This window comes from Pagrus major, chromosome 15 (genome assembly GCF_040436345.1).
Source record: "Pagrus major chromosome 15, Pma_NU_1.0".
Lineage (NCBI taxonomy): Eukaryota > Metazoa > Chordata > Actinopteri > Spariformes > Sparidae > Pagrus > Pagrus major.
In genome coordinates, this window is record NC_133229.1 from 7,647,426 (window position 1) to 7,664,621 (window position 17,196).

At 40.6% G+C, this 17,196-nt stretch overlaps 2 protein-coding genes across 2 annotated transcripts; one reads left to right on the forward strand and one right to left on the reverse strand.

Moving 5' to 3' along the window:
* The first annotated feature begins 766 nt into the window (after positions 1 to 766).
* On the forward strand, positions 767 to 5,673 carry ankrd2 (ankyrin repeat domain 2 (stretch responsive muscle)). Its single transcript, XM_073482285.1, has 8 exons — positions 767 to 868; positions 2,723 to 2,869; positions 3,290 to 3,397; positions 3,474 to 3,572; positions 3,718 to 3,816; positions 3,944 to 4,042; positions 4,119 to 4,217; positions 5,382 to 5,673. The coding sequence occupies exons 1-8, from the start codon at positions 800 to 802 to the stop codon at positions 5,502 to 5,504; spliced, it is 843 nt and encodes a 280-aa protein (XP_073338386.1). The 5' UTR covers positions 767 to 799; the 3' UTR covers positions 5,505 to 5,673.
* Positions 5,674 to 9,626: 3,953 nt separating this feature from the next.
* Positions 9,627 to 12,684, reverse strand: morn4 (MORN repeat containing 4). The gene is made up of 4 exons (XM_073481259.1): positions 12,618 to 12,684; positions 10,066 to 10,180; positions 9,870 to 9,979; positions 9,627 to 9,775 (listed from the first exon to the last, which is right to left on the reverse strand). The coding sequence occupies exons 1-4, from the start codon at positions 12,682 to 12,684 to the stop codon at positions 9,627 to 9,629; spliced, it is 441 nt and encodes a 146-aa protein (XP_073337360.1).
* Positions 12,685 to 17,196: the final 4,512 nt, after the last annotated feature.

The following is a 17,196-nucleotide window of genomic DNA, read 5'->3' on the forward strand; positions in this document are numbered from 1 at the left end:
CTGCTGCTCCCTACTCCTCTGAACTCTGCCACTTCCCTCAATAACACTGGTTAAACGTTAACTCAACGCCCTGTCACACTCTGTAAACAAATGTGTGCGTGACCTGCTGTGCATCCAATGAAAATCTGCATGGACATGTGAACATGCAAAGGAAAGGGAAGTGTCCAGATAAACCAATCAGTGTGAGGAAAAACCTGCTGAAAGAAACCTGTAAAATGGTTCACTTCGACATTAAAAGAAGCAGAGCTGAGGCTGCACAGTGACTGATTGTTGGTGTGCTTTCAAACAGATATTTTACAAGGTATCACTTCATAGTAATGAAACCTTCTTAAATAACATAATCCCCCAAAACAGTGTGTTTATGAGGGCTGTACTCCTGTGAAAGAGAAGTACACTCTGCTGCAGCAACAGCAGAGAGCAAAGCCAGGAGCTCGTGGAAACGAATGTGCCCACAGTATTTGTATACCAATGTGTCGGTATGTGTGTGTGTGTGTGTGTTTGTATGTGCATGGCGGAGAGGAAAAGAGGTAGAGGGAATGAGAGAGGTTTGGCAAGTACACTGAAGTGCACACACACACACACACACACACACACACACCTGTTTGTTGGGGTAACGCAATGTCCCACCATGAACCCGGCATTCCAGCAAGGAAGCGAAGGCGAACAGCACTTCCGTATAAAGGGACTCACAGTCAGCAGAGTTATCTGCCCCTTTACTTTTATCAGATGGATTATTAGTGCATGTTAAATAGCTTGAGCTGTTCTTTCACTGTTTTACTTTTTGTATCCATTTTTGGAGATGGAGGAGGTGGTGCAGTGGGCAGCCAATATGATGGACCATAAACCAGGAATAGAAAAGAAAGCTCAGGTAGGTGAGAAAAAGTAACATTTGTGATGATTTTGCATTTATATCACTGTATCTTACATTAAGTTTGGCTCCTGGAATGATGATTAGACTCTTCCCACAAGGGAGAGTTATTTCTCAGCAAAGCAGACTGTACATAAAAGGTAACGTTACCGTTACCCCAATGTCCCAATTTGAAAATCCAAAAACAATACATGAACAGGAATTTTATGTGAAGATGTGTGCTTTAATGAATTGTAATACCAGCATTGATCATGTCTGCATTGAAGTTAAGCCCCAAACATGAAGAGAAAATGTCATTCATTTGCAGATGCACTGAAAAACACATATACCCACACATGCAAATCAAGCAACATTATTCATGATGTTGCCTGCAGTTGTTTTAATATGAAATAATAATATTATACATTATAATAGAACATAAATTATGTACAGTACCAAATCAGAGTCATTCCCAGTCTGTGGTTTTCTCAATACAGGAGAGCAAATCTGATCCGAGAGTCAAGTCAAGGTTTTTGATATAGCACGTTTCATACAGCAGGTGTGGACTTAATGTGCTGAAGAAAAAACACCATACATGGCAAAATCATGTACAAGAAAAACATATAAGATAGGAAGATCTTACACAAATCTTGAACAAAGTGGTACCTGTCAACCAATCATGTTAGTTTTACCCAAAAAAACATGTTTTTGTCTGTTTTTAAAAAACACAGCTGTAGCAGACTTAGTTCTTGTGGTAGAAAAGGATTTATAGTTTAATGAGAGATTAAAAGGAGGTGTATTGCTGTTGATGGGGTTGAATTATGAAATGAAGTCAATATAACTCACATAATATAATGTGTAATTCACTTTTGGTTTTCAACAGAATGGTTTACAAAGCTAATGTTTTTGTTTGTTTGCTTGTCTTCATATTTCTGGAGGGTAGCTTCATTTAATAATTCAATAATCTGAATGCCAATTCCAGCATATTTAAGCATTTGCTTCTTCCTAAGCCTGTACAGTCATTACTTAATAATAGGCTTGTTTATACTGTCTATATTGTTTCTATTTATTGTATTATGTTTGATGACTACTACCACGATCATTTTCCTTTCCATCCTAAATGTGTTAGCCCTGAGTGGAGTTACATCTCCAGAGTTTTAGGTAATCCTATTTTACTTATCTTTATTTTATTTATGCATTTAATTGACTGAAAGATTCCTGCTCATATGCTTTGAAAAGGATGCATAAACATGGCATTTATGTTCGCATTTACAGTGAACTTTGGCATGGCAAGACATTTGGCAAAAGCCACCCCTTTTTATATCTATCTTGCCACAGATTAATTTAAATTTCTATTCATTTTGTGTGCACCTAACAAAAATAATTAACTGTCAACATTATTGCTGTTATGGATAATAATTGCTGACATTGACGTCATTAATTTAAATCTAATAACTTAAGTTATTCTCTGGGGTTCTTTAAATGAAAAAAATAAGATAAAAAATCTATATATGTTTCTGACAATCAAAGGGATTTTTATGCACAATAGACAAAAGAAGGCACCAACCATGATCAAATAAAACAAGATAAAGGCGGATCATATGCACACAAAGACATGAACTCTAGGTCATTGATTTATTATGTCATTGATTTAAAATGTAATAATAGCGTATTAACAGCGCATGAGAGGCAGTTTATAGTTTTATAGCTTGCACTATGCTGTGAATGTATTTTGACATTAACACTACCATTCCCAGCTCTCAACACCCCTCAGCCCAATGGGCACATCTGCTTTACAAAGCCAATAATACTTCTCTCTCCTCTAAGTTTTCTGATCGCCTTTTTGACATTATTACTGTTTCTGTCATTTTCCAGGCGGAGGAGAGAGTGCGGAGGATCTCCACGGACCTGCACTGTGAGGTTTTGGATGTGAGTGGAGGAGAGAACATCACAGAGCTGTGCAAAAGGAAAAAGAATATCAAGAAAACATACTCACCCAGGCTGAGTGTTGAAATCCCTGTGGTGAGCTACAGTTCTAAGAGTCTTTGTTCGAGATCCATTTATTTTATTATTTTACAACAGGGTTTTATATAATGACATGAAGTTTGTAGACCCTATATACTGCTCTACACTATGGATGGATTAATAATAATTAGTGAAAATAAAACTCATTTTTATATTGGAGTGTGGAGGATGAGTTCAGGAGCCTGGTGGCACAGCAGTGGATACTTCTGTATCGCTTGTAAGACGGCAGCAGGGCGAACAAACTGTGGCTGTGTTAGGTGTTGTATTTTAGTCACGTCACAATCTTCAAGTGCACTACAGGAAAACTAAAATTGAATCTTATTTTCTGTGTGTGTGCGTGTGTGTGTGTGTGTGTGTGTGTGTGTGTGTGTGTGTGTGTGTGTGTGTGTGTGTTTGTGTGTGTTTCTTTGTGGACAGACGCGTCCTGAAGACACAAGAGAATTGATGAATGCAGCCAGTCAAGGCAAACTGAATGTAATAGAGAAGTATCTGGCTGATGGTGGGAACCCTAATCTCCATGATGAGGTATACTCGTCTTGTATGGGAGTAAAACAGAGACATTACCAAGAATTTCTACTTACAATACGTCTCAACTTTCCAGTTGAAGAGGACGGCCCTACAACGCGCCTCTCTGCAAGGACACACCGCAGTGGTCCAGATGCTTTTAGAAAAAGGGGCCGATATCAACTTTAAAGATCAGGTACAGTAAGACGTGCGGGCACATTGCTTGTTTGTAAAGATGATGATGAGATTGGGTGAGATTATCTTCACACACTAAAGCTCCAGCCTCTCGTGGCCCCAAGTCAGCAGTATAAATAGGATAAGGCCCTCCTGCTGTGTTTCAGCTGGGCTCCAGAGCCATACACTGGGCCTGCAGAGGAGGAAGCCTGGATGTCATCAAAGCCCTGAAGAGCCACGGGGCTGACCTGAATGTCAGAGATAAGGTGAATGCGCCTGAATTTGAACTCACATGTGCATCTGTTAACATACTGTAGATCTTATACTCATGCACAGTTGGTCCTTTTTTGTGTTTGTATGTTGATTTGCATTCAAATACCCTCCTCATTGCAGTTGTACAGCACTCCCCTGCATGTGGCCACAAGAACTGGCCACACAGCCATTGTGGAGTACCTGCTGTCCTGTGGTGCCAAAATCAACTCCAGGGACAGGGTAGGCAGCAGCCCAACAGCCTGTGATTCACCTCTATAATTTATTTTTGTCATCAAATCCTTTTCTCTCCTCTCAGGAAGGGGACACAGCCCTGCACGATGCAGTGCGTCTCAACAGATACAAGATAGTGAAGCTGCTCATAGTTGCAGGGGCCGACACAAAAATAAAAAATCACGTGAGTGTTGGCAACCTGTTGTGCATGCAGCGTTTTAGCTCAAAGATTACTTTAAAGCAACATTATGTAACTTTTTTTTACCTTAAAATCACAGCTTCAAAATCATTTTGCTGGTTCAGTGTCTTGTTATAGGGTGAATGGTGTCTTTAGTGACAGGGTAGGATCACAGTAAATGTTTACTACATAACATTGTTACAACGTAATGGGATTTGTTTGTAGTTACATTACTTTACATTACATTACTTCTAATTTACGACAGTGGTGTTGCACTCAGAAACTGTAGGGGGGCGCCAAATTGCACAAAATGCCAATTTCTACATAATGTGGCTTTAAAGGTACAGCTATGACAGCAGTATTTATCTTTAAATCTAACTCTTGGGGTAAAAAAAAAACCCAAACCCATCTCCCAAAATGTCAAACCATTCCTTTAATATGATGCTACAGCCAGCAGCCAGTTAGGTTAGGTAAGCTTAGCTTAGCATAAAGACTGTAAACAGATGGAGACAGCTAAAGTAATGAGCACATTTTTAACACTTGTTGTCAAATCCATACAAAAACCAACGCATACAAATGACAATTCACTATTTCACAAGGGGATATGTGCTCGACCACTTCTTTGCCATGCATTAGTTACATCCTGCAGTCTGCTAGCTAGTGGCAACTGGATGTAATATGACAAGTGTCTAGACTTGGGGTGTTTTATGGAATAAATGTACAGGATTTTGAGGTGCAAGTAGGTGGATTTTGTAATGCTTTCACAGGGTGAGGCTGACTTCACACATGTCTTTATGCTAAAATAAGCTAACCTGCAGCGCCCCAGGTGGATTAATACTGGCCAGGGACCATTGTTGCATATCATATTCTTAACCCCCCTCTCTCTCCTTCTTTCCGGCCTTTTTCTACATTGTTAAAACAAGGGAAATTCATCCAAAAATTGTTGATAAAATTAACTACCACCTTCTAGCTGTGGCCTCACATTTAACATACAGACATGGTATTGATCACCAAATCTAACTCTCGACAACAGGGCAAATAAGCCCATTTGTGGAACTATTCATTTGAAGGAAACTTACCGAGCTAACATGCTGCGGCTCATAACTCAACACCGCCATAAATACAAAATGACCCCATGCTAACAAACTGACAGTATGAACTGTGTTGCAGGAGGGAGTGACAGCAGTGCAGCAGGTAAAACAATGGCAGTTTGACATCATGGAGACCCTGCAGAGGCTGGAGAAGCTGAGGGAGGTGCCGCCTGAAACCACCTCGAGAGAGAGGAGTGAATAATGCAGAAGCTCATGTTTTATATTCTTCATGAAGTCAGTTTCTATGACTATCTGTCTCAGGTTCAAAATACATTCTGCATTTCCACTGTAGGTCTGTGTACATCATATTTGAGTATATGCTTTAAATGTGCTCACCAATAAAATCTGCCTTCCAGGGCATGGCTGTTAAACCTCTGAGATTAGTCTGAACTCTGACCCCAGAAAATGTCAGCTTGGGTGTGATGGATTCAAAGTGATCTGCTTATCTCAAGACAAAAACATATGGTTGAGGAAACAGACCTTTTGCCGAGCTTTAGCTTTTGATATTCGCTTCCAGAGAGCTTTATGATCTTATGATGTTTCGCATCTGATTTGCGATGCCTTTGGAAGTTGAGTAGTATTAATAGAAAGTGCTGTACAGAAGCTGAACGCACATCAAGGGGTCCTTGTTTTATCGAGGCGACAGACAAGGCCAGAGCACACAGTAGCAGTGTGTGTGTGCGACGTCAGCTGACGATAGCAGAGATGGCTGGTATGCCCCCGCTAAAGTCAGGGATTCAAGGGGAGCTCAGTGGACATACTTTCCTTCTACCATCAGTGGCTCAAATGTTCCTGAGGGCGGTTGGCCATTCACACTGGGAACACCGACAGCTCCCCCACTGCTTACAATGTAGCGTTTATGAACAGTTATTCATCATACATACAGCTATTCATTTTGGAGCACAGTGTGCTCAATAGACATTGTGCTACTGCTGTTTATTTTTCATAATGTGAATGTGAAATTCATCAGATAGACTATCAGCCGCATGCAATATTTCCTGTTCCAAGCAATGAAGTGTGACTGTCAGAGACACAACATGTACAATACAAGGTTATACACACTACGACCGAGTGCTGTCGTTCATTTTGTCAAGCTGACCCTAACAGAGATATTACATTGCGTACTCTCAATGTAATATAGTAGAAAAACAGACTACCCTCTTAAATCTGTTGGACTCATACATTTTTTAAAGCTTTAGTTCTGTCGTTTTCAATTCCATGTGAACTACAAGCAGTGTGCTGCTGCTGCTGAGGGCTGGAGTGGAGTAGAATGAGAAGGGGGATGGGAGAAGTGGCGGCTTCGTGCTGTGTGGCAGCCAAAAACCAGAGGAACCTGTTTTTCAGTTAAGCATTTAACTTCTTCCTACAGCTGCACATTTCAGCCTCTGTGAACATAACAAACTGCTGCTTAATCATCTAAAAATGAACTGCCTCATCATATTACTGTGTCCAAGTGATACTCAATGAAAGACGTGTGTCTGTTTTTTCAAAGCTTTAATAAACACATCAACCATTTACCACCTATGTGATACCTATGCCACGTGAATGAGAGGACACTGTGCAGATGATTTCTTTAAGAGCACTCAAAGCAACATTATATTGTTACTGAAAAAAGGTAACCATGGCAATGATATTTTCCAGGCAGGTGAAAGTCTGGACAGGCACGCTTTTTAAAGCACCATTTGTTTCCAGTTGGAAATGGATGTGAAAGAAGGCTTGAGCATGCGTTGTGTCCGACACAGCAGAAAGAGAAAAACACTGTTACGTGATCTGAAATACAGGTTGTTACACAGTTTGCACATAAAGCCAACATTAAAGTATCATACTGTGCTTGTAGAGAGTGACATTGACGCATGCACTGCTCTGCTTCTCTGTCTCTAATGTTATCTTCGATCGTTGTGATTGCACACCGCCGTTCCAAAGGGGGTATTCAAAGCAAGCACAATATGGGCTCACAATATTACGTATTGATTTTCTTTTCCCTCATAGAATATAGCAACAATGAAGATCAGTAACTGCAATGTTTCAGCCTAGAGACATCAGGCATATTTACAACAGAGTCTGATAGAAATTCCCTGTTTAATCTTCGGTCCTTCTGTTTTTCTTGCACAGTAAAGCCCCAGGTGGATCGGTCCTTACTGATTCGGATTTAAAGGTGAACTAGGTAGTTTTGGGGAAGAAATTTTAATCAGAAGAGAAAGATCTTCATTGACTATTTTTTATCTCTAAATAAACAATCTCTCTTTGTTTTCATCAGTGAATAAACTGAATAAACAAACTTACTGTAAAGGACATTTTCATTCTGTTTCACTTTGTTTATATGTGGCGGACCCTGCCACCTTTCTAGCTTCAAATAGTGTTCTGGGGACCTTATTTTCCTCTGAGAACAGCTTGTTTATTCAGTAATGGAAAAAAATAATTGTATTATTACCTCATTAACATTGTAAATATTAAAATTCTGAGTTTGAATTTCTTCTCCAAAACTACATAATGCCCCTTTAATGTTCAGGCGTAAGACATAATACCTGTAACTCCTGTTGGCCGTTCCAGGCTTCCTTACCTACAATACCATTTGATTGTCTTTGGTTGAGGTTCTATGTAGGCAACCCTAGACAAGCCACGTCTACAAATGCTCCGTAAGGCCTATTAATTGTTTCAAGTACACTGAATCGACCTGTAATCACAGACAAGCCGTGATTGGCTATTCACACCTCAAAATACACACTGTCTTAAATAACTTAGTAACACCATTTTTCTACCTGACCGATCAAAAAGTGATCTCTTAATTCATTTGAAAGGTCAGAACGAACACAATCAATGACAATGATGTATACACCTCACAGAAAAACACATACATTGTTACACATACACTGTTAAATATATTCAATTTATAAACTCTTTCATTCAGCTGCCTCAGTTAAGATCTACATCCCTAATTTAATGCATTTAATTATAATATTTTCAGATGTCCAGTCAAAGTCTATCAGGCTATACAGGGGAAAGCATGAGAGAATTATCCAGCTGAGTTAAATCTCCTCTCCCATGATTTCCACTGGGAGAGGGAGGTTTTATCGGAGAGGGGAGAGCTGCTGGACTTGTGAGTGATGGAAGCTGGAACTCAGCATCAGCTTAACGTGTCTCTTGGAGTCGAGGCAATCTTCAAACAGGCCTCAAATTCATTACCATCATTAGGATGACAGATACCTTAGGGCAAATGATGCAGAGGGGAAGGGACGGAGAGGGCACTGTACATCATCTAATTTTTCTGATGGACACCCTTGAACTGCACTCTTGTGCCCAAATGTCTTTAAGGCAAATGTGAATACTGATCCTCTAAAAGGAGAAACACCAGTGACAAAATGCATTCCTTGAAAGATGAGGTTTGCAGCAGCACTGATAACTGACATGACGAGAAAATTAAAGGTTCCCTGTGGAGATTTTTTGCGAACCAACAGACCTTGTTTACATTCACTGTGTGCATCTTTGAGGCCTGACAATTGTGTTGGATGCATTTCCTTCCTCATAAAACATTTGAAAAGCCAATTCTTTTTGAATTATTTTACATCGTGCATTGTTTGGATCCATGTTTTCGAGGTCTTGCATTCTTCTTCTTCACTGGCTTTGTGGGCACATCGCTATGTCTCTGTACGTTCCCACCACCAACTGTTCATCAGCAAAATTCTGTGAAACCAGATGCAAGAATGTGTTGCCCACATGCATCCTTATACCTCAACTCAACGCGGACCCACTTGTGAGAGAATTGCTCCATAGTGTCACCAGTGGTCAGAAACTCCACATGGTACCTTTAAGTATCACTCTGTTGTAATGGATTGCAGCATTTTTAAAAGTGAATATATCTCATTAGTGGCTAAAGTTTCAGCATACAGTCTTACTTTACACCTCCTCCTATTGCAGGAGAAAAGAAAACCTCTTTAAAGTACCACATGTGCAACAACATTGGTAAGAAGAGCTAACTATTCTAGAGAAAAACACTAAGACACTGTTTATGAGTACAAGAATTAGATAAAGAGAAAAAAAAACAGCAGCATTTGGTGTTTGCATGACACGTGAAAGTTAAAGGTGTGCCGCTTGGTGTTGTGCATTTAAAGTCAGTCATACAGAGAGCCATTGTTTGGTCCAATTGCATGTGCATCCCATGCCACTGTGAAGGCTATTCAAGGAAGATGCATAAAAGAAAAAAAAGAAAAGAAATTGATGGTGAAAAAGAGAGAAGAGCTGGAGGGGAGTATACAAGTACACATCCCTGAGGTCCTCCTGGAAGGTCCTGGAACCCTCACCGTGTCTCCTCCAGGGTCCGTGACGGTCAAAGTGCCAGACTGCGAGCGCTGGAGGCCGAAGCCTGCGCTCGCTGCACCACTCCTGCACACTTCTCTCGCTTCTGCAGCTTGTGGTTTTGGAAAAAGCCCTCGTTTCGTGGGACACCGTGAGCTCCATCTGGGAACGTCAATAACCCTGGAGGCACAGACACGGGACACCATGACCAACTGCAGAGAGACGTTATTGACATCCTGATGGACAAATTGTTCCGGCGGTGTAACAGACTTACCATATCCCTCGACACGTCCATCTTTGAACTCTCCTTCGAACTTCATGCCATCATATCGACTGAAGATGCCTGTACCTTGAAACTTTCCGTGAGCAAATTCCCCTTCATACCTGATGCGGTGGAAAGAGAACAAGGCGTCATTTTTATTGTGTGATTGAGGACAACACTTCTGTTTGTCTCACTCCTGCTTACACACCTCGATCCATCTGTGAAGAATAGCACTCCAGAGCCGTGGAAGAGTCCATTCTCAAACTGGCCGGTGTAGCAGGTTCCATCCTGAAACTTGAGCTGGCCGACACCGTGCCTCCGACCTGGAAAGTCGCACACCATCAGGGTGAGTAATGGCTTCAAGCAGTGGTGGAAACACAAGAAATCCCGTCGAGGCAAACAACCTTGACGGGAGATCTTGATGCCATTTGCTGATGCACATTTTATCTACATGGGTGTTATCATGCCTCATCTAACCACTTAGCCTCTTATGGATTACTCTCTTGTAATGGTGTGTAACATACTCCGACAGATGACCAACTGAGCATGACATTTGAACTTGCAATACGGCTCAGGGTCTTACATTCACTTGGCGCTGTATAGCGACTACATATGTCGCACCAGTTAGTACGTGCTCGGATTCAAGTATCCACCTCCCCCCACTCTGTCAGCTAAAGGTTTAGTACTGAATTAGGAGTCCCATCTGCCTCCTGCAGGGTGGGAATTACAGCGCTCTAATCCAGCAGATTTTTTAGCAGGGATTTCTGCTTTAGGATCCAGACTGTGAAAACAGTCAAGGAATGTACTTGCATTCCCCTCCTAGTAGCTTATGATCCACTACTGAAGCTTATAATCATGTCAGAGGGCACACACCTACAAGTTTTTGGACAACTGCTACAACGGGTTTATACCTGCGATTGCCACACTTGTAAAGTGGACCAAGTTACGTTTGAATGGTGAAGGAATACACTAGTGTTAGCATTAAACATCCCAAAATGATTTAAATCTCTAGGATAGTCTTCTTCCTAGTGTTTGCAAGTGATTTGGTTTCTTAACAGCAGCTGACAGAAGACTTCCCAAACAGGTCCAGAGTCTAATCCAGAAGATTTGACGAAGCCAGAGCTGGTAAATCTGGCTCTGCTCGTCATGGGCTGCCAATGCTGGCTAATTGGGATTTTATTAAACAGCTTGAGCTTGCATGTCACCAGCATCACTGTACGTGTGTGTGGGAGAGAGCTGAAGCAGTGCAAACACCCTCATCCCCTAATCTTTGCCACAGGTGAACATTTTGACAAGATATTTCCCCTTCACTTATACATTCTACTGTTCAAGATGCACACGTCTATGAATAGAAAAACCTAATATTTGCTGCTACTGGGCATTTGTTCCTGCTAGCTACTCATTAGCTAGCAAACATTCAGTATGTTACCACAAATGACTGGTATAACAGTACTGTGTTATTCGTAGCCTGGAGGTTCCAACTGAAGACAATTGTTTGATTTAATGAGCATCAAGCACATGATGAGGCACAGAGTGCTGTTAGCTTAGCTAATGTCACAAGATGCACTCAGAGGCAAATCAAGAGCACTCTTCCATTCCATTTGCATGTCACTCTCAGTGAGAGCTTTGTTAAATATGATCACAGTTTACCTGTTTGTGTGAATGAGATGATGTTTAATTACAGAAACTGAAGAGTCCATTTTAATATATGTTCAGATAGGTGTGAAAAAGATGATTGCTTTAGAAGAGTAAATAAATGTCCTTGGAGTGCTTGCCATTAATAATATTTTGTGCGAATACAGGTTATGTGTTCAGTTTTTACATTTGGTTACCTGCACACCAGAGTACTTAACTCTTTCATGCATGTATATTATTAAATCACTAAGCAGGAAAAAGGAGTTATGTAGATGTCAACTGCAGTGGACAAATGCGGTATAAAAAAGTGATTTTGGAATAACTGTTAAAGCCTTTTATTCTCAGAAAACCAGACGGGTAAAAAAAAAAAAGAAGAAGAATATTTTTCAGCTAAATGAGAGATGTTAGAAATACTTGTAACCAGATTTTAATATTATTTTTGGATAAAACATACAAAATAATGCAGAATCTAAATAGGCAGAGTATGCCCCCTGGCCCCTGACTAATCCAGGTCACTGGAGTGAACAGATGTATTTTCAGTCACAGAAAAAAAATGTACAAGAGAAATGTTAGTAAATCCAGAATAAAAGAATTTCTAACACCTTACTGAGTTGAAAAAAAAATGTACCTGTCTGACTTTCTGAGAATGTTTAACAGTTATTCCAGAAGCACTTGGTGCATCTCATATTCCCTCCGCCATTTTGGATTTACGATTTAATATCTCAAAATGACAAAAAGATACAAACATTATAATCAGATGGAATTGTGGACAGGGCTTTACGGATTCGCCATGTGAGAATTGGGTCATGGTACTCCAACTTAAATGATTACAAATGGCTTCCAAATATCTGTCCAATCCAAGTGGACACCACATATGAAAGGAATAACCTAACATCTTACATGATAAATCCAAACTTTATGTAACACTAAATACATTTTCCCAGTCTGTCAGGGTGTCGCCTCCCCTTTTCACTCAGCTGATGATTAAGACGATGCGTTTGAGGACCATTGTGAGGAGCAGATGTGCAGTACAAAAGGTACAGGTGAAAGTTAGTTTCATCTCTGTAGTTAAGTGTAGTTAACTTTGTTTAAATCTGAGGAGTGTGATGTGTGACTGCGTCTTGCCTTCTTTCCACTCGCCGTGGTACTCTTCCCCGCTGGCGTAGGTGAAAGATCCTCTGGTCAGAGTCATGTCACCCCTGTTCTCAACACACGGACACACATATTGACAACAGATTACATTTAAATGAGGCATCCGTGAATCTCCTCCAGCTCTGAGATGCTGTTTTTAGCTGACTGTGACCTCTGACTTCACCGTGGAGGGAGGCAGTTTTCCCTAATGGGATTATTACTCCCTCTGTCTATCAAACAGAGGGAGCAACTGTCTCTTAAGGACATATTCTGACAGTTGTTGATTTATTGCTCGTGTACAGTAGGATGGAAGTAGCAATATCAAGCTTCTTATTGTTTTATTACACACAAATGTAGCAATACAAGTGTAATTTGGCATTACGTTTATTTAGTTCAATGAGGCGAGACAGGGAAAATCATGCATTAGGCTCAGTGTAATACAGCCTCATGTGACCAATATTCATTGTCTTTAATTATAGAGCTCAACACCATGAATACCTATATAAATCTGAGGATTATTTGTCATGTTTAAACAGCTGAAGCTTATTTTTTCTGTCCTCAGAGTCTTTGTTGTGGGCAGAAACCTTTGTTTAGTCCCTGTAGTTGAACTTAAAGTGTGGGCTGGATGCTGTCCTGTAACTGTCAGCAGGAGCAGTCAGTCTGATGCCCTGTGTGTATGTGTGTGTCATGTAGGTGTAATGAGCCCAGTTTAAAAAACGCCTTCTGCAAAGCAACACGCGTGACTGTGGCATGACTGACCGCCTGACTGATGTTCATCGCATGGTGAACCATTTCAAAAAACACACTGCTCAGTGGCTCTCTAGCTTTAAGACAAATGACAGTGTTGTACAGAATGGCAGTCAGGTGTAGTTTTACCCATGCGGTCGCCATTGAATAATAAATAAGTCACAGCTCGCACTAACAGAAGGAGACAGAGACACCCGTTATTGTAAAATACTCAATTCAAGGCTGTCAGTGTGTTTCGATCAGCGCAGCCTTTACATAGATGTTGCTGAATAGGCTGTCGCTTTTTAATGACATGCCAGTGTAAATCGACTGAAACCTGCAGAAACACTAATAAGCGAAGAATCTAAATCACCTATTAACGCTACCATTTACCTGTACGCTACGTGTGTCGTCTCAGGAGCATGGAAACGTCCGTACAAGAACGGAGGGGCGTGAAATTATGAAAACACCGGCTGCAACGGTGTAAACGTATGCTGCGTTTACGTGCTCCTCGTAAGCTCGTACATCCGAGAACACCAGTCTTAATAGACGTTCAGGTGCGGCAGGTTGGGTAAAACCACAAGAAAATCTGCAGAAAATGCCGTTTTAATGGCCGTTGTTTCAATTTAGAAATTGAGAGGAACTGCTGTGTTACAGAAGCGTCACGCAGCCTACATTGTGAAATGTCTTCCTACAGGCCTGCAGTAAAATTAAAGCGTCACATTATTTGTATAAAGAAAGTGTCAAGGTAGAAACCCTTGAAGAAATGAAGTCACTCTCGCCAGCCATGTTGACGTTTGCTCGTGTCTTCGTGCCGAAATTCAATCGCGCGCCATCTCAGGATTGCAATACTTCCCACAGCGCGTGAAGGCAGCATCACAACAGCATCATTGCAGCCTGACCGCCGCGCTGTTTCATTGCATCGCTGTTGTTAGCTCCCATTGAAAACTTTCTCTGATTGGCCTTGTGTGCTACAGCTTGGAGACAGTGGAAGAAATATTCATAAAATGCATTCCTCAGTCACAGAAAGTGATACTCTATTAAATGAATATGAATATAAAGTAAGAAACAATACTGCAATATTTACCTGCAAAGCCTCATCATTTTTTGATGCAGGTAAAGCCAGTCCTGGTTAAACCTGTTAGGGGCCCAGGGGCAAATTAACTGTGGGCCCCTATCAACGCCATTGTTTCCACAATGCATTTCAGTAAAAAGTAGATTGACCATGAAGCTCTTGTTCTCCTCCAACAATGCTCATTAAGTATATCATAATAAATCACATAAGTAAAATAAGAAGAGAGAAAAAAAGAGTTCAAGTTTGAAGACATGCATAGTGAAGAAGTTAAAATATAAGAATTAAATATAATATATAATATATAAATGATTAAAACAAAATATAATATACATATTATATTGAGATAGACTGGTGTGATTAAATTGAATAAAACTGTAATGTAAACAGGTTGTGCAGTAGCAGTAATGAGAGCCAGCTATGGACAGGGTATAGATGGTGTGCATAAATACTATATACTGTGATGGTGTCATAGTTTGTAGACCGTAGTAAAATAATCAAATATATATGTATACTGTGATGTGTGCAGGTATAAACATAATAAGCATTAAATAAAGAAGTATACAGGTGTGCCAATGTGATGCAGTAACAGTGCAGTAATGAGCTTAGAGCTCAAGAATTCAGCAGTCTTATGGCCTGTGGGATGAAGCTGTCTCTGAGCCTGGTGGTGCGGTACCGTCTGCCAGACGGCAGCAGGCAGAACAGTTTGTGGCTGGGGTGTTTGATGATCCTCTTGGCCTTCGTCCTACACTGCTGGGAGTAAAGTTCCTCCAAGGGCGGCAGCTTTGTCCTGTTGAGGTGCTGAGCAGTTTTCACAGTTGAGGGCGGTGCAACTGCTACACCAGGCTTTGATGCAGCCCGTCAGGATACTCTGGATTGTGCACCTGTAGAAGTTGCTGAGTATCCTTGATTCCATGTTGAGTCTCCACAGCCTGCAGAGGAAGAAGAGACAATATCTTGGTGTTTTCGTGATGATGTTTTCAGTGTGGTGAGTCCAGATCAGATCCTCACCGATCCTCACTTCAAGGAAGTATGACACTGAATTGAATTTGCATTATAATGATTGATATTCAATGAAATAATTGTAAACAACAAAAACCTAATAACTTAATTAAAGCTGATTTATTTCTTAATTTCTTCTGAAACAAAACATCCCTCTCCATCACTTTTAAATTGACAGCTAGAATTAAGAAAACAACTAAAAGACTAAACAGAACATAAAATGAACCCAGACAAGCCTTTCAAGTCACCATGTTTCATTTCAAGTCACAACTCTTTAACTTGCAAGTCCAAGTCACGCGTCAAGTCATTTTTTTCCCCTGTGAAGTCAAGTTGTAAGTCATCAAAACAGTCACTCAAGTTAACTCGAGTCCAAGTTTCAATGTCCACATCCTCTGGTGACTGGAGGTCATTCACAATATTGTGGTATAGTTTACCATGTTCACCATCGTAGTTTAGCAGCTTGTATGCGCTAACCTCTGCTAATTAGCACGAAACACAAGTACAGATAAGGCTGAGGGGAATGTCATTATGTAGGTATTAAGTCATAAACCAGAGTTTTGGACGGGATAAAATTTGACCAGATTGGAGGGTGCTAGATGAAAGGTCAGGGATTAAAGTGATAACAGTTCATCGTATGGGGACCATGAATGTGTGTTCCAAATTTTATAGCAATCCATTCAATAGTTTGTACAAACATTAATGGAAATCCATCAAGTAATTCTGAAGATATCTCACTAAAAGCAAAACTTGTCAACCCACTGGTGGCGGAGGAGAAGTCAGAGGATCACAAAAGGCTTCATCGTCTGGGTACCATGAATGTCTGTACAAAACTGAACAGCAATTCATCAAGTAGTTCATGGGATATTTCAGTCTGGACGAACTTTGCCACTTCCAGAGCCATACCGAAAGAATTGGTCATAAATAGAGCCCGACCGATATATTGGTTGGCCAATATTATTGGTCTATCACAGATATAATGGTATCGGTGTATGTGTTGTCGATATTGGCCGATACGAAAATGTTTAGGTTTCCAAGAATGCGAGGCAGAAAAAGATGTTTGGGCTGATTTAGAATTAAATACATGTTTAGTGACATTTACTGTTTGGGTACATTGGACGATAAAGTTTGTTTAAACTATAAAATATCCAGCCTCCATAACATATTTTTGTCACAAGTGTTTGATAACCACACTTGAGGGATCACTGCTAAAAATGTGTGTATATTTTCCACATGATCACATCGGAATTTTTTACTCCCTTGTATCGGTATCGGCCTCAAAGATTTCATATCAGTCGGGCTCTATTTATAAATACAGGATCTACCTTGAGATCTCACTGTTTCTGTTTATTTTAGCCAATTAATCAAACTACCTCATACTATTGGCCAAAAAGTAGTAGACATGGGGCCTTTTGGGACCCTGGGGGCTGGGGCCTTCTCTGTCTGGTTTTTAAAGCAGTCTTGGCTGACGTCCAGTCTCTGCTACACAGTTAATGACTGCTTTTTGATTGAAAAATACCTCTGTCACATTTGATTTGATACAAACTGCAAAAGGCCGCCTAATGGAGACCCTGCATCATTATTCCGTAAATTGGCACATTCTTTTGTTGTTTAGATTGATGTGCTAAAGGCGATAGCTTACTAATCTATTTATATATCTATTTACTTTGTTACATTCTGATTAAATTATACTATGTGATTACCGTGAAACCTGCGCACGTTTCCCCTCAGGAGCCACTTCCTCCTCGGCTCAGGGGCGAGCGCGTTCACATAGCA